We start from the raw sequence: 23,448 nt of genomic DNA on the forward strand, positions 1-23,448 counted from the left end.
GAGGTTGACGTGTAATTTGTGCATGAAGATTCGAGAACTGTCGCCAGTCGTGTTGCAGATTTTTGCACTTCGTTGTTTTCCCTCTGACTCAGTCAGGTGGTCGCGTCATTTTTCTTCATTTTCATGCTGAGATTCTTATTTCTGTTCGTTGTCTATTTGATTTCTGCAATTTGAATTCCAGGGGCAACCATGTTCTTTCACAGCATGGGCGGCATGGGTGGTATGGGCAGAGGGCAGGATGGGCCCGTCGACACCCGTCTTTATGATATCCTGAAAGTAAGGCCTGATGCTAGTGAGGATGACATTAAGAAGGTTCGATTTGTTTCCACTTAGCGTTGTGTAGTTCCTTTGCAATCCCTTCAATTTTGTCGAGAGGAGACCTGACCGATTTATTTCACTTCTCAAATTTTCTGGTTCTTGGCAAGGTCGACAAAGTAACTGTGAAATCGAGCTTTTGCATAGGTTGCGACATTCCCCGTATAGCCAGTATTCCGTTGAAGGAATCCTATTCAAAGCATCATTGCTGATGCAATTATTTAATGCTGGTTCCGGGTTGTTCCTGATCCTATTTTATTCGTAAAAATCGAACAATAAATAATGTATTCTTTATTGTGCTTCCTCATGAATGACAAGAAGCAGTGATTATTTCCTCATCAATTTACGGAAATCCGAGCGGGAACTAATGTACCATGTCTACTTTTTGAATTTTTTTTTACCTAATTTTCATTGCGAACAGGCGCAAACGACTTCTTTTGCGATCCAGTTGAACCTTCATGTAGCGGCACAGCTTAAATGCATTGTTTATGCGACGATGAGGTTATTATCAGATCGATGCTTCTAGGAAATTGATTTGCACCTTTTCGCTCCATGGACCATGTTGGCTGTTTTACATCCCTTCGTATCATGGGACGTTGTTTACTGATTACCTGTTAATTTGTTGAAGAACGAGGATTTAGCAATTCCTTGTGTTCCATGAGTTCCAGACTCGAACTTCCAGTATCCTTGCCATATTTGTACTGCAACTCTCGTTGTTTCAGTCATACCGGAAGCTTGCGAAAGAGTTTCATCCTGACAAGAATCCTGAACATGGCGACAAGGTATTTTCTGTGGCTGGATATTTTCCCATCTTCTTATTCGTCCTCTTATTTCAGTTCAAAGAGATAAGTTTTGCCTACGAGATCCTGTCAAATCCTGAGCGGCGCCGCCTTTACGACGCACGTGGTATGGATGGAATCAAAGAGGGAGGTGGAAATGGAGGTGAAGCTAAAATTTAGTCGTTTTGCTATGATTTTAGTGTTTTTTTTTTCAGCATTTCTTACTTTTCTCCGTTTTGTTAGTATCAGTAAGATATAGAGGATATAGAAACCAGATTACTACACCAGATTACTGGTAACATATATCACAATTAGATCTTCCTTTAGGCGGTTTTGGTGCCGACCTCTTCTCACATATTTTTGGAGATGACGATGATTCACCGTTCGGCAGTTTCTTTGGAATGGGCGGTGGCGGAAGACGGTGCGTAACCATATTGATCTCTAGCATAGCTCAATCCTGGATTGGTTTTTGTTTCTAGTCGGGCTCGCCGGAAATTCCAAGATACAGTTTATCCGCTGAATGTGACGCTTGAAGAGGTTTATAATGGAAAAACAGCCAAACTACGTCTATCGAAGAAGGCTCTTTGTACAAAGTGTAAGGGGTAAGTTTTACCAAGAATGTTTGCAGTGAAGGAGAGTTCAATTGAGAACCGCTCTGCAGATGAGGTGGAACGAAAGTCATTCTAGCGATTGTCGTAATTTTTTGAAGCAATGCACCTTGCCTCGTAGGTTTATTGCAAGGAAGATCCTTTTCCCCAGTGGTCTCGGATAGAGAACAAGGATCTTTTGAAGTAGTGTCTGGGCTAATAGTAATGATACATAGAGCAATGGAATGTTGTTTGCAATGAGATATACGCAGGTAAGGAACGTCGAATCAATCATGGATACGTAGTCGATTCTATCTGTTCATGAAAAAAACCTCCAGTTAAGACAAAAAGAGCTTTTTTGTGTGACCGTAAGACAGATCCTACAATTTGGTGACGGAATACCAGCAGTAAAGCATGCTAGCGGTCAACAGTAACAAAGCAAAATGCAGCAGAGTCAAAACGACACGAAGCACACTGCAGTTGCGCCTGAAGCGATGCTAGAGCAAGGATCCTCCTTCGATCCTAACAAAGAGCTATGCTACCCTTGCTGCGCCGCGGTTCATATCGTTTTGGCTCTACTGTACGTTTTGTCATCACTTTTTTGAATAATTACTTTTGTCTTTTCAAAATTAGATGCGATTGAAGTATTGTATGAACTATATAAACAGATAGTGTAAGATCGCAAGAATTTTAATTTAGGACAGCTTTACAGTTTTCGGTTGTATCAAACATGAATGCAGTGCAGTTTGAAAATTTGTAGACAGATTATTGATGGTGGTACTTTAAAACTCCCCTGTGTTTTCGCCAGATTTTGCTGCCTGATAAATCACGCTTATTTAGTTGTACAGTCGCGTCGAAAATTTAAAAAGTTCGGTCCATGGCATAGTCAGATTGACGCGGGTCTTCTGTTACGTGAGCATGTTTGTATCGATTGAAAACGACCACACCTCAGACATTGCCGAACAAATGTAGAAAAACATGAAATGCATTAGATAATCATGCTTCGATAGAATTACTTCCTACTGTTTTCTTTTTAGTCTGTTCTAATCTATTGTATTTTAAACGCATAGATGTTGTACAGAACTGGTGGGAAGACCGGTCAGACCTATGAATGCCATTCATGTCGTGGTCGAGGAGTTAAGAATGTCGTGCAGCAGATTGGTCCAGGAATGATTCAGCAAATGCAAGTTAGGTGTCCGGATTGCCGCGGAGAAGGTACAGTTCTGTTTATTTTGTTCTCTTGGTAGAGAATGGCGAACGTAGCATAGCTAGCTTTTCTTTTCCTTCTTTACGTCTTGAAAAGAAGAGAACTATATCCATGTCGGATGCACATGGTTCCTTCCTCTGGCAGTCCTTTTTCAGAAGAATCTTCTCAGAGAATTGAATAGCTGAAAATTCACAGTTCTTGCCTTGCGTGAAAAGAGTTTTAGTTCTAGCGGGAATTTTGGTATACTTTTTTTTTAAATAGAAGGTCTCAAATGAAAAGTGCTCTTTTTGTGTAGTCGAATTATTCCTCGCCTTACTCAGGACGGAGAGAAATCTTCCATTTTCTGACGGCCACTTTTTAGGGTCCAGAATTCCTGAAGCAGATAAGTGTTCTAACTGCAAAGGGGAGAGAAGTGAGGAAGTGAAGAAAATTCTGGAGGTTGCTATGCTTTTTTAGATGATATTCATTATCTTTAATTACTTACCTTTTATATTGTAGGTACATGTTGAACCAGGGATGAGGCATAACGACAAGATAACATTTCCTCGTGAAGGAGATCAGTCCGACGTGTGTTTTTTCTTTTGCTTTCTTGACAAAACAAACAAGCAACCACGCAATAGCACAGCTTCCATCCCAAATTAGAACCGTGGGGTTGCTTGCGTTTTACAGTCTCACATACATGTTCTGGATATAAATCAGAATCTATGTATACACTAAGCTTGGTTATACATGCTTAGATTCTGGACCTGTACCTTATTCCCAAGCATTTGACCTTGCGCAAATTGCTCCTATAATGTGTTGCTGTAAATCAGTGCCTCTACGCTGCAAAACAATTAGTTTATTGCATTAGATCCAACTAATTCCACTAAGTGAAGAATTTTTTGTACCTTACTTCAAAGAATTGTTTCTAGCCAGATGTTGAACCAGGTGATGTTGTAATAGTTATTCAAGTGAAACAGCATGATGTATTCGAGAGAGAAGGCGATGATCTCATTGCGAAAAAGTGAGTTACTTGTGTCTCGTTTCATAGCATTTTAACGTTTATTACGCGCTGTCTTTTAATTAATGCTCATTTGTTCTATTGTTTTTATTAAATTAATTAAATTATTAAATGGAACTTATTTTAAGAACTATTTCACTGAACGAGGCTTTGTGCGGGTATGAAATTCCATTAAAACACCTTGACGGTCGTACTCTAATTCTGAAGAACAAGCCGGGAGACATAATAACGCCAGGTGTGTTGTGAAAAGCACTATTTCCCTGAACCAACTTCTTCTCGAAAGTTTCTCAAGTAGACTTTATCAGCATGAGTACCAACTATCCTCTTTTTTGAGCTGTTTTTGAAACCAACTCGTTTCTGTAGAAAGATATTCCATTAGCTTAAAATTCTAGGTCGTGAGTCTACTGTAATGTTCCACGTTTTATCGCAAAGATCTTTTTTTGTCATTCATTCGCTGAATTCTCAGATTGCATTCGTGGTATTGTTGGTGAAGGTATGCCGCAAAGGCGCCACCATGATATTCGTGGAAATCTTTACGTGAAATTTGATGTCACTTTCCCAAGTGATCATTTTCTTGAGGATGAAGAAAAATATAAGGCAAGTTCTGGTGCTATTCTTGACTCAGAGAAAAAAGAATGTGTTTCAAAAGTGGGGGAATTTTTGGGTGGAAAAATGTAACAATTTCAGGTGATTGAATCTGCTTTCCCACCAGTTCGGAAGGTCCCACAACCTCCAAATGGCGAAGAGGTATTATCCGGTTTCCTATACTTTCATCCCGATTGATTCTTCTTTAACTCTTATCTTTCTATATCTCTAAGAAATCTTCATCTCCCCTCAACAGAGTATTGGAGATTCGCACTGTAACTAGCTCTGCATACTCTTCGAAAAACTCCGCGACTTATTTATTAAAGGCATCACCCAACAAATCTGAGGTGGTGCAGATTTCAGGTGGAGTATTCGTATACGGGGTGGGAGACTATGGAGAGGGGGGTGGTTCCTCCCATTTCTTCTTAATTGCCGTAAAAAACGGTCCGGAAGATACGCCTGAAGCCGCCTGATACGGCTATCATATAGCCGTATACGAATATTTCACCTGAAATCCGTACCACCTCAGATTCGTGGAGTGATGCGTTTAAGAATAATTGGCTTTGAGCATCTCAGAGATCTGTACGTTTCGTTCAGTACTACAAGCAGAATTTCTTTATAACAAAATATCTTTACTTGTTTCTATTTCTATAACAAGATGTTAACTTATAGGTTTCTTTAATGGAATACGACGAGAAGCGATATCGTGGTGGAAAAGGAGGACAAGCTTACGAAGAAGATGGGTCAGACGAAGAGATGGGTGGACATGGTCATCACGGGCCTCAGGTGCAATGTGCACAAAGCTAGAACGTACTCATTACTTATTGTTTTCTTTTTCGACATATGGCGTTACCATGCTTTGGATGTGATCTTTATAAACTAATCGTTCTGACTTGGTGAAACTGTATTCAATAGCTTTTTGGAATGAGTGTGTTGTTTCCTGATATTTTGAAATGAAGTCGTTGTTAGAAATGTAGAAGTGTAGTGTTCATAATTTCCCATTTGCTATTTCCTAAGGTAGTTCTTCAGTGTGGTAGTGATTTGATAACAGCTCTCTTTGAACGAAGTACATGAATACTTCTAGCTCACATTGTTGCACGAATATCTACTCCCACTTGGATGCTGTTAACTGAACAATCAGCTCGGAGTCTGTATGCTGTCTAGCAGAGAAAGGTTTTGATAATGAATGTATTACCTTTTCTGCTCTGCACGGTGATGAGCTTAATGTTGGTGTATGAAGCTAATGTCTGAATATCTTGGTCTATTGGTTGTTGCTATGCTACAACAATATCGTGTGAAGAACCACAGCAGCGAACACAAAGTAGTGGCATACAAGGTCTGTTCCCTTTGTTTGGTTCGCCACATTTGCCGTTTTGGATACAGTCTCTTTAAGTTCAAATTGGTAGAATATTCTCCGGTTGCATATCAATGAAGTTCTGAGACATCTTGACGAAATCGCACCAACATCATTTCGCACATCCTTTATTCAGCTTGATGTAACCTTCCCGATTTTTCGATGTTCATACTGATATGTCTTGACGAGAACTTCCTTCTCAGAGCTATAATGCAGGTTGGAACAAAAACACTACATTATTTTGAAACAACTGATGTCTTCTAGGAAGTCTTCAGATTGACGATTTCTGCGCATTGCAGATGACAAATAACACCATGAGATTTACTGCATCAGAGCCCGCTAGGTCAATTCATCAGTCAGTCGCGGGCCACCAGCAATGGGCGGCGGCCCGCCCACTGTCGGGCTGACCGGTCGCGGCGGTAAATTCAAACACCCCGAAGCTTTTCTTCAGGTTGTTATTACTATTACTATTACGTTCACTTTTTTTTAAGCAGAGGGCAGAGTTTTGTATTGATCCTTCTGATGTGTGGTCGTCTCCTAATTATTACTTCAGCCAGTTGAGACCAATGTTACTTCCTCTTGGTCTCAACTGGCTGAAGTAATAATTCGTTTTCTCGTATTGCAGAGTTCTCCCTCCTTATATGTTGTGAATATTTACCTTCATCGTCTTTGTTTACTTGAGACTTTTTTGATTGTACACCAGATTAGCGTTTTCTAGAGTGTGTTCTGTTGCAAATGTCATGGAGTTACCAGATGTAGTTAAGGAAAAATTAATAGAGTTGGACGACGAGAACAAACAACTACGAGCGGTTAATTTTTGATATCTAGGGGTTGTGTCAAACCTCATTACTTAGCTACCGCTCCTTACTCTAGGAAGTGTGCAGACTTCGCGCCACAATAACCAACAAGGATGCAATTTTGAATGAATTAGAAGAGGAGAATGTTCAGTTACGCGAAGCGAAACAGAATGAAACATCAGGATGCTCTAAGTGTGCAAATTTGGAATTAACTGTTACTAATCTGAATTTAGTAGTAAGTTCTCTACAATTATTAATTAAGCCTTCTTTTATAATAATCGATTCGAATTTTTCTATGCAATCAGTGTTCAGCTAGATGAGAAGAATCGAGAATGTTGTAAAATGGAGGAACGAATAGAAGTTCTGACGACCTCGTTAACCTCTTCACAAGATGAAATTGATGAGCTTCGAAGAGCTCGCACGCCCTTATCTCCGGAACAGAGCACAATCAGTGAGCCAGCAAACAATGATGAGATGGTACAATATTGCATTACTATGCTTATACAGATAAATGCATATTATAATGCTGAGCTTTCTAGATACTTTCAATCTTTGGAACTGTTGAAAAAAATAATCCAGAATTCAGTTGATCGTTTCTACAGCGGTTTCGTTACATTTCGGTAACATATGATTCGCACAAACCATACATTTTTCGAACTTTGACAAATTTCTGACAGGATTTAGTGACGTTAGTAAACTGAATGAACTAGCTAAGGTATTTTTGGTTTTGTTGCAAGAATGTCAATAAACTATAATGTTCTTGAAACACTGAACAAGAATGGGGAAATTGGTTTCCAGATGCGTGTGCAAGAAGAGAGAGACGATGCTCTCTTTGAGCTAGAGAAAGCAAAATATCGAATTAATGCCCTGGAACAGGAACGAGACGATCTCGGTGATCGTGCTGACGCTGCCAACGCCGAAATACGAGACATGACTAGGCATCTTAAAGTACGCTAACTGAATTCCTGAATTCGTAATTTCATTAATTTGTTATTAAGGAGCTCCGCGAACAGTTACACGGAATGGAGGCTGAACTCGCCGCTTCTCGTAACAGTGTTAGCATTGCTAATCGCGGAAATTCTATGTTTGCTGAGGTCAGTCCACCAAGTTCCATCTGATGTGTGTGTTACGTCCGAATTTGTCCGCTCGAAAAATTCTTCCTTCTGTGGTCAGTTTTCCACGAATATTTCCTTGGTCTCGGCATAGGCATGGTCATAAGTGCTACTATTGTTCCTGCTCTTGAATATATTCCTAAATTTAGAGGTGATAAATGGCGAGCTGGACAAGTTCGAGTATAAAATTTGTCTTGATGTTGTATATGAGCTTCCTATAGTTCTTTTTGTAAAGTTTGCTGAAGAACGTGTCAGACTGGAGGCGGATATGAAATCTTTGTTCTCGAAGTATGAAGCAGTTAGAATGCAAAACTACCAGCTTTCAAATGAGCTGGACGAAGCTCGGTTGTTAGCTCTGCGAAGGACAAGAAACGAAGTAAGCTGATCTCTTTGGGATAAATGTTTTTCTAGTTTCAAAAGAATTTCTACAAATGTATACGTATTTGACTTGCTGCTGCGTTTCTAATGTTTTTTTTTTCAAAACACAAAATACTAGCTGTTTGTGACTCATTCTTTATTGTTCATGTCATTTATCGTTTGTGCTAGCCGCTAACTCTTTTAGGGAACTGCTCGTTGTCGATGCCATGAACTCTCGCCAGAGTTGATTCATTTAAGACTGAGAACCCAAACGTTAGAAGATCGTCTGGCAAAAGCAAGAAATGAGCTTGTTGATATGGCAAGAGTAACGAAGGGGATTGATCCACGGTTGAAGAGTTTCTATAGATCGTTGAAGTATGTTTCCAAAGCAACAATCATTCTATATGGATCGTTTTCAATATTCAAGGATAGAGATGGAATCTCTTCGTCAAGAACGCGACAAATATCGAGAGGAACGAGATAAACTTGTAGACGAGAAGGCTACACTCATGGCAAGCTTCTGAGCTATGATGATTGTTTGACAGACTTTATCACATTTTAGCTACCTTTCAGGTGCGAGTTGCCAATGCTGAAAAATCACTGGATTATGCGAATGATGACGTGGAAAGCCTAAAGTTGCAGTTAGCTATGGTGAAAGAACGTGATCAGAAGAAAGACGCTACGAAAGGTTTATACCCCAACACCTTTTCTTTAGTTTTGTTAGATGCCTGATTATTTAAATGTCTTAGTTGCGGAAATGATGAATGGTGGAAGTGAGAATGAATTGCTCCGGCTATCAACAATACTCTCCGCAGCGAAATCTACTCCTGCGTCTCGTTGCGAACCAGTCGTTCCTGCTGAATTGTCGTGCAGACAGGAAGATTTACAAAGCATCCAGATTCCACCTAGTACACCACTGGTTCCTACTGAACAACATTGGTTATCATTGTTACAGTTCTACGTTTTACTTATTGCTTTCTTTTTTCCCTATAATTGATATTTGTTAAAGTTTTTTCATATGTTGACCACATTCAGCTCATTCAATAGCACGTTCGACATTAGCGAAAGATTACCAACCGAAGTTCGGCTGAAGAAATTGAGGGTTAGTTTTGTTTTTCTTTGTAATACCAATTTATAACGTACGTCTATAAATATTAAGTTTGCTGATACCGATCAAAATGAGAAGGAAGAAGCGCAAAGAAGAGAGTCAATAAGTGCCAGTGAACTTCGAAGAATCGCTCGAAAGCAAGCCCGTCGGGCACACTCTAAAGTGCTTCCGATAGGAGAACCAATATGTAAATTATCTCAAAGTTTCTGGAAAAAATTGTGCTATAACTTATATTGTTTTAATTCACATGTCATTTATAAGATTTGATTTTCCAATCTACTACTTTCAGTTAAAGTTGCCGCAAAGATTATAAACCCAAGTGCCGTATCTGGGAAGCAAGAGAGGGAGAAAAGTCCACAAAAATCTTTGGAGGCTGTCGGGCTGTCGTGTTCCACAAAAGGAAAAGGATCGCAATTTGAAGGCGAAGGTTCCTTGATGGACTGCAATACTACTTCTGAAACCTACGGTAGGCAAGCACTTATGTGGATGCGTATCTTCTTATTCTGAAAAGTTATGTGGATCTTTGAATGGAAATTAAGAAGCTGGGAAAATAGCTCAGTTAGTTCAACTTTCAAGATTTTAATGATATTACAGATGAGAATAAATTCGACCAAACCTTGGCATCTAAGCTTTCACATAAAGAAAGTCAGCAGAAACTTGAAGAAGTCCGGTTCCTGTCAGAAATAACAGGAAATGATGACGAATTTGAGGTACTTGAATAACAATCAGTGCCCGTTTTATCGTGAATGATTGAGTAGTTTCAGATGAACTTCTCGTTTAAAAAACGTTCTTTGACAGATGTCGGTGATTTCAATAAGACCTCGTTAGAAGACGTTCCAGAAGAGAAAGAGAATGATCTTTCATGCAAATCCTCTCAAGGTTCATGAGAAAGTGTCTCAACACTTATCTATCTGCAAATCTTTATCCTTATCTGCAACATTTTCTTGGAAAGTGCTCAAAGAATGTACAGTTTATACATGCACTGCACTTTTAAAAAAGCCATGGTTATCCTACTATTGCTTCTGCATGCTTAAGCAAGTAGTTTATATCGTGAGTCATTTTATTGATTTCTTGTCGTTGTGAAAGATTACTTCAAAAGTTACTTGAGTTTGAATGTGGTACTTTTATTGTGTATACACCAAGCATATCTTAAGAAGAGGAGATTTCACTCTCTCGATGTATACTAGTATGGTTTATTTTTATTTAGTTGTGGGATCTTTATAAAGTGTATTAAGTATATAATTTTAGTAAACACTTTTTCCCCAAGTTTCATCGAGCAAATATGAGAGTATTATTACTTGGAGAAATAAACCGTATAAGGCTATTGCTTTGAACGGCGTTTTCCACAGTTTACAAAGAAGGTGATTATTTGAAAAATCGCAGGGAGTTAGGTGTAAAAATGATGTGTAACAGCAAGAACTACAAAATTTATCAAAATATTCCTGATGTGTCGCTAGGCAAGCAGGCAGAGAAGGTTGCGGAAATTTTAGTGAGAGCCAGCTCAGAGATAACACGGAAGACACCTTCAATACTGGATTTCATTTTATTCTGAAGAAATTCCTATATATATATATATATATATATATATATATATATATATATATATATATATATATATATATATATATATATATATATTTTTATATATCTATATATATATATATATATATATATATATATATATATATATATATATATATATATATATATATATATATATATATATATATATATATATATGGAATAGAAGATCAAATAGAGGAGTAGCTTTCTAGCGATCTTCAAGTCTCCTCTTCTTGAAACATCGGCATAGTGAAGTCGGTTTATGTTTTATTATTCCGTCAAAAAGGTTTTGGCAGAGTTTTATTTATTTGTTGACATTTCGACAACTTCGTCTTTAGCAAAAGCATGAAATTGCTTCGAGGTTTTTGATGCTATGCATATCTCATCAAACTTCTCTCTCCTTGAAAAGCCTCGACATTGTTCTAAGCACACCACGTAAGAACTCCAGACAAGAAAACAAGCTGACCAGTCTGTCGAAACGTCAGTTCACAAATAAGTTTGAGCAAAACTTCATTGCAAGACAAGATAACATGAATGAATGTTTTTTTTTAGTTTTGTTCAAGTGGAACAAGAAGAACAGAACCAAAACGGTAATCTCACTTTATTTGAGCTGAAGGAATACAAGATTGGTGATTCCGTTCGATCAAAATCGGATTTGGGGGAGGCTAATGGAGCAAGAATGTAGAAATGATGCCATATTCCTTTTCTATCGAATGAGATAGTAAACATGATAAGATGTGAATTGTAAAGAGAGTAGGAGCATTGCTTACAGCACCGAAGAAGAATGTGTTCACACTGTGAATAGGCGGATCGTGTTTTCGTAACGCTAACAGCACGAATGGGGACCAGGTGGGACGGTGTGTTCCGAGGCGGCTCTGTGACTGGGGCATTCCCTTTATTCCCATCCCCGTTCCGCCTGGCTTCATTCTGCAGTCCTACCATTCTTCTGAGTGAAATCCAAATCATAGCAGTGGAGGAAGTAATGCAGCACCTCTACTTGAAGAAGATGAATAATGTCCGACGAACCCAGCAAGAAGATCAAATGTTATAATCAACCCCGGGACAAGAACTTATCTTATGGTTCAAATGGCATTCCCATTTGAGAAAGTGATAATTCATCGTTCGTCACTGGAAATGAATAGCTGAGTAACTCAAGACCTTAAAACATGAGCCAGCCATTAGTCCTGGAGAATCTAAGAGATATGGGCTGAAGCCACTAGTGAAAAAAGGAATATAGAACTAGAGCTAATAATGACTTAACTTTATTAAACTTTCTATTTCTAAACATGCTTATTGAAAGTGAATGGCTCATTCGTATCATGTAGTACTTCCAACGAACGGGAAAGAACCGAAAATGAGACCTGAGAGATCGCTTCTCTGCAATAAACGTTACAGTTAGGAACAATTCCTGTGCTCTAAGAACAATTTTTGCGCCCTAAAGTACACTTGGATTAGACAAGCGTAGAGTGGCTTCTCTCCAACTACTTTTTCGCCCTGATATGGTGCGTCGGGGAGAACAGCAAGCGTATTTCTCTAGGACGGGCATGGATCCGCGTTGCAAACATACTTGGATAATCAAAATGTTAAGATAAACTTGTGGAAAAAAGAACACGACAGATCGCTAGCGAAACAACCCCATTCATTTTGTCGGCGGGATCTACGAAGGACGGCGGAGGAGGAGCTATTCTTTGGTATGTCCTCGAAGATTCTGTGGAGCTATGTAAAAACAAGAGATGGAATCTGCGCAAATTCGCCCAACCAGTAAGGATGCGCGGAAGAAGGAGCGGTCAATTGGAATTGGAGAAAAACTGTTTGGGATTTTCGTCGTCTTGTTTGATTATCAATGATTCAGTAATATAAAACGAAAATTTTAAATAAGGGAATGGAAAAGGCTTGCAGTGAAGTTGCAGTTTTTTTTGGCAAAATTGTTGGATTCCTCGTATGGCATTTGATGCTGATTTTGAACTGTAAGGAAAGGATAAAGTGGATAAAGGGTTCTACTGCAATTCGGAATCGCTGGGATTTTATAAATCGTTGGGTGTTGGCCTTCACAATGATTTGTGGGAGCGAAAAGATGTATTACGTCTTTTATTTTCGAACACAAGTCTTCTACCGATTTATCGACCCCGAAAAGAAGAAGTACTTGGGTGTCACTATGCCGGAATTGAACCATTAATCCTTGAACCTTGAACCATTGGGATCGATGTGGTACCACTGCACCGATGAGTACTGTCAGCGAGGATCCTCCCTCGATCCTGAGGCATCGACTTGCGCATGGCCGCGCACTAACGCATTTTCTGTCTTGGATATATTCGAAGACGATACCATTGAACAAGCCAAGATTAAAGATGCGACCAAAACAGATTGTTTCTTCGAAGATTCCAGAAATCCTGATCCACGGCGACAATACCACTGATACGCATTTTTCAGGAAACAGGCGGAACCTGTTCAAATTTCCTCTGCTCCGCGTACATGGCTACTAAGGAAACCAAGGTTAGCGGCATTTCAGAATTTAGCTGTTTGTTGATCCTATACTTAACATCACCTCACAGACGAAATCTCGGAGGAGAATTCGCTCAAGCTCGGGTCCAATTAAGATTGACACGGTTGTAAAAGAGAGCGATGAGAAGGTGACTTTTTTAATTTTCAAAATCACTTGCGAAATATACGTAGAGAAGTGACAGGTCGTTCCGTCGAACAAGGCTTGGTCGTGCACGCACGTGTGTGGAGACCCTCATGTGCGGCTCTAAACTGCGGCGCCTCTGGTTTTCGGGTTATAAATTATGCGATAATGGTGTACTACTCGAACTTTCATATCCGTTGCTGAAGAGCAGTGGATATGAAAATCTACACACAAATGCATTATGTATACATTGACAAGAGCGGGCTCACTATAGGGAAAACACTTAGAAGCATCAGCTTTAAAAAAAAAAAAATTATGCGTCACCCCGAAAGCCGAACTACCCCCGAAACTGGGGTGGTTCTGGTTTCAGGCGAGTAATGCCTACATGGGGTCGTAGATTCTGGGGAAGAGGGCGATTCCGTTCATCTCTCCCTGTATCAGTGCAAACGGACGACCTCGAAACTGTTTCTTACGACGACTTCTGTTGCAATGAGCAATCCTTGCGCCCCGCCCCTCCTGCGATCCGTCCGAATAGGTTTTCGACGAACCGCAGGCGGGAGGGCGCAAAGGTGGCTGCAGCAGAGGACGTCGTAGAAAGCAACGTTCCGGTCGTTAGTTTAAACTGATACAGGGAGAGATGAACGGAATCACCCTCTTCCCCACAATCTACGACCCCTTTACGCATTACCCGGCTGAAACCCGTACCACCCCAGATTCGTGGAGTGATGCCTTTAAGTCAAAACTCGAAGTAACGGTAACTTTATACAGTTGATCGGAGAGTGTTCATCCGGTTGTGCGCGATGCGCCCCCGATAGCAAGAGGGCAACTGAGATTTGTGTTAGAAAAAGTGGGTGAGTAAGGGTGCGTGCGTTGCGTTTATTCGGCTGACACAGATTTGACATCGACTACACAAAGTAGTGGGATTGGTTTAAGGAAAAATAGCACGACGATAGGGATTTCGGCGAATATAAATACGTTGGTTGTGGATAAGTTCGAGTAGGGTGTATCAGAAATCAGGGTTTTATCCTCCCAGAGAAGCCTGGTACCAGTTTATTGACCCCGGAGGGATGAAGGGCTTGGTTTGTACCAGGGCAGTTTCGAGCCCTCGACCCTGTGGCTACAGCGGACCTCTCTCTAACCGACTGCGCTACACCCGCTCACTATCTGGTTGGTGTAGTGTAGCGGTTAGAGGTTCCGCTTCCTGCACGATCGATCGGAGGTTCGAATCCGCCCTAGTGTTCACCAAGCCCTTCATCCCTCCGGAGTCGATAAATTGGTACCAGTCTTGTCTGTGAAGATAAAAACACTGACTTGACCCATCGGCTAGCCACTGCAAGTCATTGTACGGCCTAGTTACACGTACGTATATCTCATACGATTCTGAATTGAAGTGAACGTGGGGGCGCATCCCAAGCGGATTGACTAACCCTAGAAACTTTATCTTTTATCCTTTATATTTGCATTGGTAAAAAAACAATATTTCAGTATCAGGAGATGTTTACCCATCCACTTTGTGAAACGACCGGTACAGCTGGATCCGGTGGGAAAGGTGTTGTGAGTATTAACCTTCTTTTCATTGTGGTAGCGTAGTCATGAAACAGCCAGGAAAAGATAGAGGTAACGGTAAAGATGGTTCTGCGGGATTCTTCGCAAACGGGTATAGCGGGGGAGTCGCACAGGTGCCTCGACAAAGCTACGCTCCCGTTGTTCCTGGAGATGCGGACGGCCGTCTTGGATGCTCTTTTGACCTCAAACACGCACAGAGCCACACAGTTATCGGAAAAAATGAAAAGAAGAATGGTGAGAGTTGTTCAGATTACGGGATCAACATGAAAAAAACAGTGTTAATAACACATGATATTTTGTGTGGCTGTACTAAACGAGAGAAGGAGCGGATTTTGTACAGGCGTCACCTTGAGGAAATTAAGAAGAAAGAAAGAAATTAAGAAGAATAAGAATACATTTGATAAGAAATCTTATCGTATGAACTCTTTTCATCCAATAGATCTAAAAAACAAAAGATCGCTCTCGTAAGAACCTATTTATTATCCACACTACCAGCTTTTTAACACTTTCTTTATCATTAATTCATCTGTTTCACAACTAGAGCATCATTCGAAAGTTTCATATGAAAACAAAATACGCCACTAAAAGCTTGGAACTTATACAAGTTCGATAATCCTCACTTCTGGTACTTTTGAAAGCTGGAATGTTCCGTTTTCAAGAAAAATTTCCGTATACGTAATTTCAAGTTATTAGATATCCCTTTCCCTGATATTTCAGGCGAGGGTTTCTCTTGCTTCTGACACGGTTAGAAACATGAGATCACCTTACAACATTTCTCCTCACAATTTTCATCAGAAAATTCTAATGGATGTGTATGATCTTCCAAAACAGTTTGATGGCTCGTGAATTATATATAATAGCCGGTATTGAACCGTACGATCAGCGGTAGGTAGGCAGAGCCAGTTATTTAGGTGGCAACTACTATGAATCTCTACAGGATATGCCTAATCGCGAATAGCTCTGCCAAGGCATTATCGGAGCATGCTCGAAAATCCGACAGGACCCTCTTTATGCGCTTCTAAAGGATAGAACCTTCATTAGACCACAACAATACCTTTGAAAGAAGTGAAATTTGTAGCATTTGGGACTTGAATTGTGCGGCAAAAAACAGATGTACATAGTCATCTATGTTCACTGCGTTGAAAATATCCTGGAATGACACAAAAATCAAAATCAACATTGTAGGAAAATCGAGAAATTGCGACTACTCTTCCTCGCGTCCTAAAAAAGGTTAGTTTTTAATAGTGTCAAATACATCATCTCTCAAACCCTGATTCTCTCCATGTGGTTGTTGTTGTTGTCAAATTTTAGTCGGTCCTAAGTTCATTCTAGACGTTCATTCGTTTTTCTCCCCTTGTGTCCCTCTTTTTGTCTTTCCTTTCATAATCCAACATAGTTAGATTTTTGTACCATCTTCTGATACATTCATTCAAGTGGTTGGGGATTATCGATTTTCATGCCCTCTCGGACTTACTGATGTAATGTTCTTCTGAAAATTGAGAGTTCCCAGTCTGGAGGTTCCATCCGACCAGTCAAGGCATCTAATTCTGCACTGCGGAGTCATAAAAAGATTTGTCTTTCTACATATATAAGATAGACCACGAAAGTCAAACAAATATTTCAAAGAAAAACTTTGATAAATCACAAATTTTGCTGAGATAACGCTTTTTTTACCTGTCGAATTTCTTCTTCTCAGATTTGAATTTGAAGATTTTCCGCGGCCTACTTGCACTAATTACTGTATGTGGACATATTTCGATGGCGGAGTACAGTTACACGTGTCACCCCTCACCATACCTATACATATGCATATCTAGACTGTTATGTACTAACTTCCTTGTCATCTTGTCTAAAAATTATCTTCATACGAATTAGCTGCGACATGAACCAAAGGATTCTGAAAATTTTCTGTGTCAGGTAACTGAATGGTTCGGCTCTAGTGGTACTCCTATCGAAGATGAACCATTTTACCACGGTTACATGGAAAGAAAAGAAGCAGAACGATCTCTCACAAAAGTCGGAGAGTTTATAGTACGCAAAGCAATGATAAGGAAAAATGAGGTTTGTAAATGCCATGGGAATTTCGACTATTCGGAAGTGCAATGAGTAGAACTGCTTATTAGGGTTACATTGTATCCATACGTACAAAGGATCAAGTGCTGCATTTACATATTCAAGAACTACAAAACTTATACTGGTTACAAACGTATTGTTTCACAGTAAGATTATTTTTAATTCATTGCAGCACGATCTTCTATGTTTGATTTTGCAAACGCGCTGGTCATTATGTTTGCCCAGAAAGTTGCGGTTAGTGCTCGACTAGGACGCAAGGATGATAGGTCTGCTAGACAACGATGATGCGTTGCGGTCACCTGGGCCAGCATAAGTGCTAGCGATGTTTGAATGTATTTCGCCTAACCTCCATTGTTTAGTCTATATCGGATCTTATTCGGTATCATCAGGCTCAGAAAGTTCCGATTTATGGAAATGACATCATATTGCAGTCATTTGTCCAACGCGAGCAATGGCAGCTATACCATGAACAGGTGTTCCAGAAGCTATTTTTTGAGAAATATTTTTCGACCCCATTTATGTCGCTCAAAAGTTGTTCTACGAAAGCGAATTTATCGCGGATTAACGTTTAAGGTGGCTTTGGGCAGTCGTCTTGGACAGGGCGAGTTTGGAGACGTTTTTTTGGGGTCACTCACTGTTGGTCTCTTCACTAAACCAATTAAAGTCGCAGTGAAAACTCTGAAAGAAGGTTCATTAAGTAGTGACGACAGGTTCGCTCTAGTTATAAGACTCCAAACAGAAGAATTACACTTACAAGCTGTCCTATTTCTAAAACTTGGGTTCGCATTTTTTTCAATGTTTGATGAGATATGCTGCAACTTGAGGATTACTTTCCTTCGCGAAGCGAATGTGATGCTGAAACTTCAACATAAACATGTGGTTCGGTTATATGGGGTAGCAACACAGAAGGAGCCAATAATGATTGTCATGGAACTTGCTGCAGGTAAGAATACTAGTTACATTCATAGTATTTCCAGTACAAAACAGAAAGCGAGACCGAATACAGTTATTGTACTGGTTCAATGCGACTTTCGTAACTATAGTCGGATCAAAGCGACATGAACACGGTGACCCGGTGCATTTTCCCATAATTCGAATGTTTCAAAATTATTGAGGTATCAAAAAAATAAAGATGTAAAATTGAGTTTAGAGCACTCTCGAAATGTAGTACGGACACAGTTAGGAAGGAGACTATGAAATTTCATGTCATCATCAATTTATTAATGCTTAAATTCATGAGAAAGGAACAAAGAACGCGTCAATAGAAAAAATACTAATCTCACCTTCCAGAAAATGTCAGTGATTTTAATTCCCATTGATCAGTGGAGCGGAGCGAAGCGACCACCACAAAGAAGTCTGATGTTCGGCGTTACCCGGACGTTCAGATTGCGAATAATAATAACACATAGATAATAATAACATTATCAAATAACTACAGTACCTACTGCCTGAGGAACATTTAGAATCAGAGGAAGAATTCATCATAGATGTCAGAAAAAAGTCACAAAAGCACTTTAAAAATCTTCATTTCAATTTCAGGTGGTTCTCTTCTTGACAAAGTAAGGAAAACGAAAGTAGACGTAACTCGGAAAAGAAAATACTGTTATCATGCATTTTGCGGAATGGAGTATCTTGAATCGCAACAAGTTCGTTTTTTATTCTTGGTATGAAGAAGAACAAGCAACAACAAAGGAAACGTTTTGACAAATCTCTTGAAACCTGGTGGAGAGTCGACGTAACTTATTCACCTCATGTAACATTGATTAGAAAGATCATTGTTTTTTTTGAAACTGTTTCACTCTCCTACTTTTTAAGGTCATTCATCGCGATCTTGCTGCGAGAAACTGCTTGATTGGCTCCTCTGATACATGCAAGATTAGCGACTTCGGGCTTTCCCTTCTAGGTCGGCATCACAAGGAGAAACATATGACTAGGGTTCCAGTAAGGTTTGTATATAGATAATATTGAAGTAGAGTCTGCTCGAAATATTAGTTAATTTTATGTAATATGTTATATGCTAATAATATTATGTTATGGATTCACTGCAGTGAAAAGTCATGCCGATTAGAATACATAAAATCTCATGGACTTAGATAATTACTCATTTTCACTAAACGTACGCGCCTCAGCATCTTTTCCAATCATTTTGTTCCTTTGCCGTCGTCACCCAAGATGTTCCCATTCTTCAAACCCAAATTTCAGCAGAGAGCTCTCGAAGACTCTGTGGGTAGTGAGTAGCCTCTTGGCCACGACAATGGTAACTCAGTTGCGTAACAGACCGATAGGAACTGTCGAGTTCTGGAGATGTCCACAGAGATCGTGGTCGGCCAGTTGGTCCGTGGGCTCCCTGATGGCTGCGAATGCTTCCGACACTGCTCTCATCGTTCTATCCAGTTCTTCCTTCTCTATATTCATAGAACGTCCGAGGTACACATATGACGAGGTCTTGCGAGCTTCCAAGCTGTACTACTCCATTCTTGCAGTAGATGTTTTTCATAGACTATGCCTTCTTTCTGTTTGAACACAGTCCTATTCTCTCCCCTGCTTTGTTCAATTCCTTGAGCATTGTTTCCGCTTCATTGGCACATCTCGAAAGGGAATGATGTCGTCCAAAACGAAGGTTGAAGAGGAATCTTCCATTAATTCGTATGCCTCTTTCTTCCGAAGAAAGTGATTTCATTATCCATTGTAATGCAGCTGTGAAGAGCTTCGGCGATTTGGTATCGCTGTGTTGTACCTCTTTCTAATGGGTATGGTAAGGGAGCGGTGAAAAAGTGGTATCCTAGTAGTGCATTGATCGTAGCAATTGGCTAATTTGTGACGTCATTTGTGACGCATCCGTACCTCTACAAGCCAATATTACACCGACAAGCGATGATAATGTTGCTTTCATTTGTACGCTGTCGAAGGCTTTCTGATAGCCATGGTCCATGCAGCCGGAAGCTTGGAGGAATCCAACTTGTTTTTGAGGTTAGGATCCATCCAGCGTCCTAGATACGCGCGGGAGGATGATCTTGGTGAATACATTGTACAAGATAGCGCGACCGCTAAAAACATGCGTCAAAGAGCACGTGAATGGAAAAAATAGGTTACAGAAAGAACAACTTTAGGTGCCCAACAGAACATTTTAGATCACAAAAACACATCGGAGTCTACTTTGAAATCAGTGTTCAATTCTTGGCGCACGAATTCAAAACGTTGACTCGAAAGTCACTAGAGGCACTTTGGATCCTCGCCAAAAACCCTAAAATAAATCGCAAAGGTGAATGTTTCTCGATAACACGGAACTCACGCCATATCTCAGATTACACATCTTATCATAACGAGACACTCAAATCAATCATAAGCCTTCGTGACCGATCCAGTCATTACTTCCCACTGGGGTTCTCCCATCCAAGATGAGTGCAGTCACAACGTCAGTGGTTGAAAAAGTAGGCTTGAAGTTTGCCCATTTCGAGCTCCGAAAAAGAGATCTCTCGAAGACATTGTCAATAAAGCTGATTAACAACCCTGTATACAGCTCATTAAGAATGAGTACGAATAGTACGAGTCTTCCTACGCCGACTTCCATTGAAACTCGATTATTCGAAATATCTGCAGATATAAATTCAGGTCTGTTATCTGTGCCAGGCTTTATGCGACTCACACTTTCAAAGGTAGAATTCGTGGCGCAACTTCACTAGTGAGGATAATCAAGCTTGTCACAAGAGGTGACGAACGTAAAGGGTTCAAGAAGAACCTCTCCGTAATGATTTGCATCTCAAGGCGGAAAGAGATGTGAAACCTACCTTTGCTCAGCAAGACTTTCAGAGGAGTATTGTATTTGCGGCGCTCTATGCGGCACTTCTTTAGACTTGTGCTGCTTTGTGCTGCTTCGAGAATCTCGTTCTTTCTGTATTTCAATAGATTTCCCTGTGAAAACTTTTTTGCAGCTATGTTTGCTACTAACTGCTCAAGGCGCGACTCTTTCGGACCAACCATAGTCCTTCAGCTTCCCAAAAATTTCTTGGTGGCCTTCAAAATTCAAACCAAGTTTGTGGTGCGCAGCTTTGAGGCATATTCAACTACGGCTTGTAGTCCTCTAAGCAACAGATCGTAGTTCACGTTTGGATCGTTTTCGATGTGCAGGTGATCTTGGGACGATCAGTATGCAATCGTTGTACATGATTTCTTTCCTCCTTCGACCCAGATAGCAGATGTTCTTTTTCATTGTGTGGTTAAGTAGTATTTTTGCTCAGAGGATACGGTGATCAGACTCCGGTATAAAAGAATGTTGCTCTTGTTATCTTGCGGAACAACAACGAAAAATTTGATGCGATCTGCAGCTCAATGTTCTCGTGTTGTAATCACAAAATATGATACAGTCGATGAGTCATGCATGTGTCGCCTTGGTCCAGAATCAAAGACGTCCTGAGCAATCTGAAATTTTATCACCACTCACCGGCCGCCACACCGTCCGACACGTGAGATAGCTCTGTGTGCAGGGTAGTGTGGCAGTGTGCATAATGGAGTAGCAAGAACATATTTGGCTTAGGGAGCACCTTGCGACACTTTGCTAAGGTGATAGATCTTAGCAGTGGTTCTTTCTTAGCTAGACTTCCGATTGTGGGAATTCGGAATGTTGGAGGTGTAGAACTTCTTGGAAAACCTGCCAAAGGCGGTACGTTCGCTGTGCATCGCAGTTCGACGCGCACAATCGCTTCCACGTCACTGGTGGATCTCATTAACTCAGTAAAATTAAATCACCATCCCGATAAAATCGCATAAACTTGATGATTTGAGGAAATAATGCGAATGTTATAATTAGGTTGTAATTATAATTGCAATAATTTGTTTAAGTGCACCATGAAAAGAAAAGCAGTCATTTTCGTGCTTATATAGCCGCGTGTTTTCTTTTGAAGGAATACCGTACTCGTCTGCGCATAGAGACATTTACTTAGTTCCGCCACGCTGTAAAATTCACCTGAACCGTTTCACGCCTATACGATACGCGGGCGATCACCAACGTATTGTATAGATGATAGTCCTTTGAGGGTCTAAGTTACCTTTCAATCTCTGAAGGATGCGGGATCTTAAACTGAATTTTCTGAACATTTCCTCCATATTTGGCAGGCAAAATTTGAAACAACGGAAACTGCGCCTCTAAAAATATAAGCAGACAAGTGGATAGAACTTTAAGAGAACTTTTTTTGCTGCATTTTCCACTGTATTCCCCTGCACTGTGAGCCCAGCGCTTTTCTCGAAACTTTTATTAAATGAGAACTTTCGACGATGATGGTTTTGACTACTAGTAAGTAGCGAGAGCGGATCAATGTTAATCTTCTCCCTTTCCGATGGTTGGCTCCGGAGACACTGCGTCACGCTAGATACTCGAATAAGTCGGATGTGTGGAGCTGCGGAGTGTTAATGTTTGAAGTGTTCACAGATGGTGAAGTACCCTACAAAGAAATTCAAGTGAGGCTACAACTAAGCGTCAAAACGACACGAAGCACGGTGCAATTGCGTACGCGGCTTCACTCAAGGCGGTGCGGTCGAGCGTAGCGGTTAGGACCGCACTGGAGTCCTTGCTGGCACCACCCAACGCTGCAGTTTGCGGTGGTCCCACCTTGGTTCCAACTACTGCCTCCACAGTGCCGTTTCGAGCGCGTACGCAAATGCACCGTGCTTCATGCCGTTTTGACCATACTATATATTGAAAAATGTGTAATTCAACCAAGACAACGCATTACAGGTTCTACGCGATGTACGAATAGCAGTGATGCGTGGACTTCGACTGAAGCCACCACCTGATATGCCCGCAGATGACGCAGCCATAATGCTGCAGTGCTTCGAAACGGATCCGGATGTTAGGATGTCGTTTGCTCAGCTTAGATCAAGGTATTTCCAAACGCAATTTTTCTAGTAAAGTTGATTGAAAGCGCAGTTTTTGTAGTTATAAATCAGCTTGCTCATCTAACTTCCTAACGAAAATCGCTGATTTGTTCAAATCGGAGAAGGCAGAGGAGACAACTGTCAATACATAAAGAAGAAACGATGTTATTATCGCGTTTAAATTTATATGCTAGCTAGAATCCATGCTATGGAGTTTCTGTGCATAAATATTTGGTGGTAATGGTTGTTTCCACATCGAAACTTTGTTGCTTCTCACGAAAATGCTCCGAACATCATTAGAAGGCGATAATGTGGAAAATGGACTCTATTCATCGAGAATCCCATGAAATGTTATTTGAAGGCAGCGAATCACGAAACTGACGGTCTCTGTGGGCAAATACAGAGTTTGTAGATAGCGAGTGTCAATTCCCCTTAGTCTTCTTGAAAAATGGCGAAGGGAACTTTTGGTCCCATGAGTCGGAGTTCGCCAGTTCGTTTTACACGCTCCGGTTCCCTCCCCCGGTTTCCTCTACTCATTTATTTTACTCGGA

At 40.5% G+C, this 23,448-nt stretch overlaps 2 protein-coding genes across 5 annotated transcripts; one reads left to right on the plus strand and one right to left on the minus strand.

Moving 5' to 3' along the window:
* Positions 1–189: 189 nt before the first annotated feature.
* RB195_013764 (uncharacterized protein) lies at positions 190–23,049 on the plus strand (the record flags this gene model as incomplete). 4 transcript variants are annotated; one of them, XM_064203743.1, is made up of 43 exons in its annotated part: positions 205–312; positions 1,038–1,097; positions 1,152–1,257; positions 1,422–1,515; positions 1,574–1,696; positions 2,763–2,896; positions 3,250–3,326; positions 3,387–3,455; positions 3,800–3,891; positions 4,017–4,123; positions 4,355–4,485; positions 4,576–4,635; positions 5,146–5,216; positions 6,546–6,636; positions 6,701–6,859; positions 6,937–7,101; positions 7,423–7,572; positions 7,623–7,718; positions 7,972–8,112; positions 8,299–8,468; positions 8,521–8,605; positions 8,667–8,781; positions 8,843–9,032; positions 9,129–9,195; positions 9,253–9,388; positions 9,491–9,667; positions 9,796–9,911; positions 9,966–10,080; positions 12,430–12,455; positions 13,195–13,257; positions 13,317–13,394; positions 14,873–14,941; positions 16,139–16,183; positions 16,871–17,014; positions 17,077–17,172; positions 17,386–17,499; positions 17,600–17,736; positions 17,851–17,969; positions 18,566–18,672; positions 18,842–18,972; positions 22,393–22,480; positions 22,758–22,903; positions 22,959–23,049. In XM_064203743.1, 43 exons carry the CDS (start codon positions 205–207, stop codon positions 23,047–23,049), a joined length of 4,659 nt encoding a protein of 1,552 aa, XP_064059622.1. The 4 variants fall into 4 exon arrangements, with proteins under 4 accessions (XP_064059621.1, XP_064059622.1, XP_064059623.1 ...); XM_064203741.1 differs by lacking the exons at positions 205–312; positions 1,038–1,097; positions 1,152–1,257; ... (23 more) ...; positions 22,758–22,903; positions 22,959–23,049 and adding exons at positions 5,717–5,809; positions 6,319–6,425 and having other exon boundaries at positions 9,966–10,088; XM_064203740.1 differs by lacking the exons at positions 6,546–6,636; positions 6,701–6,859; positions 6,937–7,101; ... (25 more) ...; positions 22,758–22,903; positions 22,959–23,049 and having other exon boundaries at positions 190–312; positions 5,146–5,280.
* Positions 11,187–11,706, minus strand: RB195_013765 (uncharacterized protein; the record flags this gene model as incomplete). Its single annotated transcript, XM_064203744.1, has 2 exons — positions 11,187–11,234; positions 11,365–11,706. The coding sequence occupies 2 exons, from the start codon at positions 11,704–11,706 to the stop codon at positions 11,187–11,189; spliced, it is 390 nt and encodes a 129-aa protein (XP_064059624.1).
* Positions 23,050–23,448: the final 399 nt, after the last annotated feature.

The sequence above is a fragment of the Necator americanus genome, chromosome V (assembly GCF_031761385.1).
Source record: "Necator americanus strain Aroian chromosome V, whole genome shotgun sequence".
In the NCBI taxonomy this organism is placed as follows: Eukaryota; Metazoa; Nematoda; class Chromadorea; order Rhabditida; family Ancylostomatidae; genus Necator; species Necator americanus.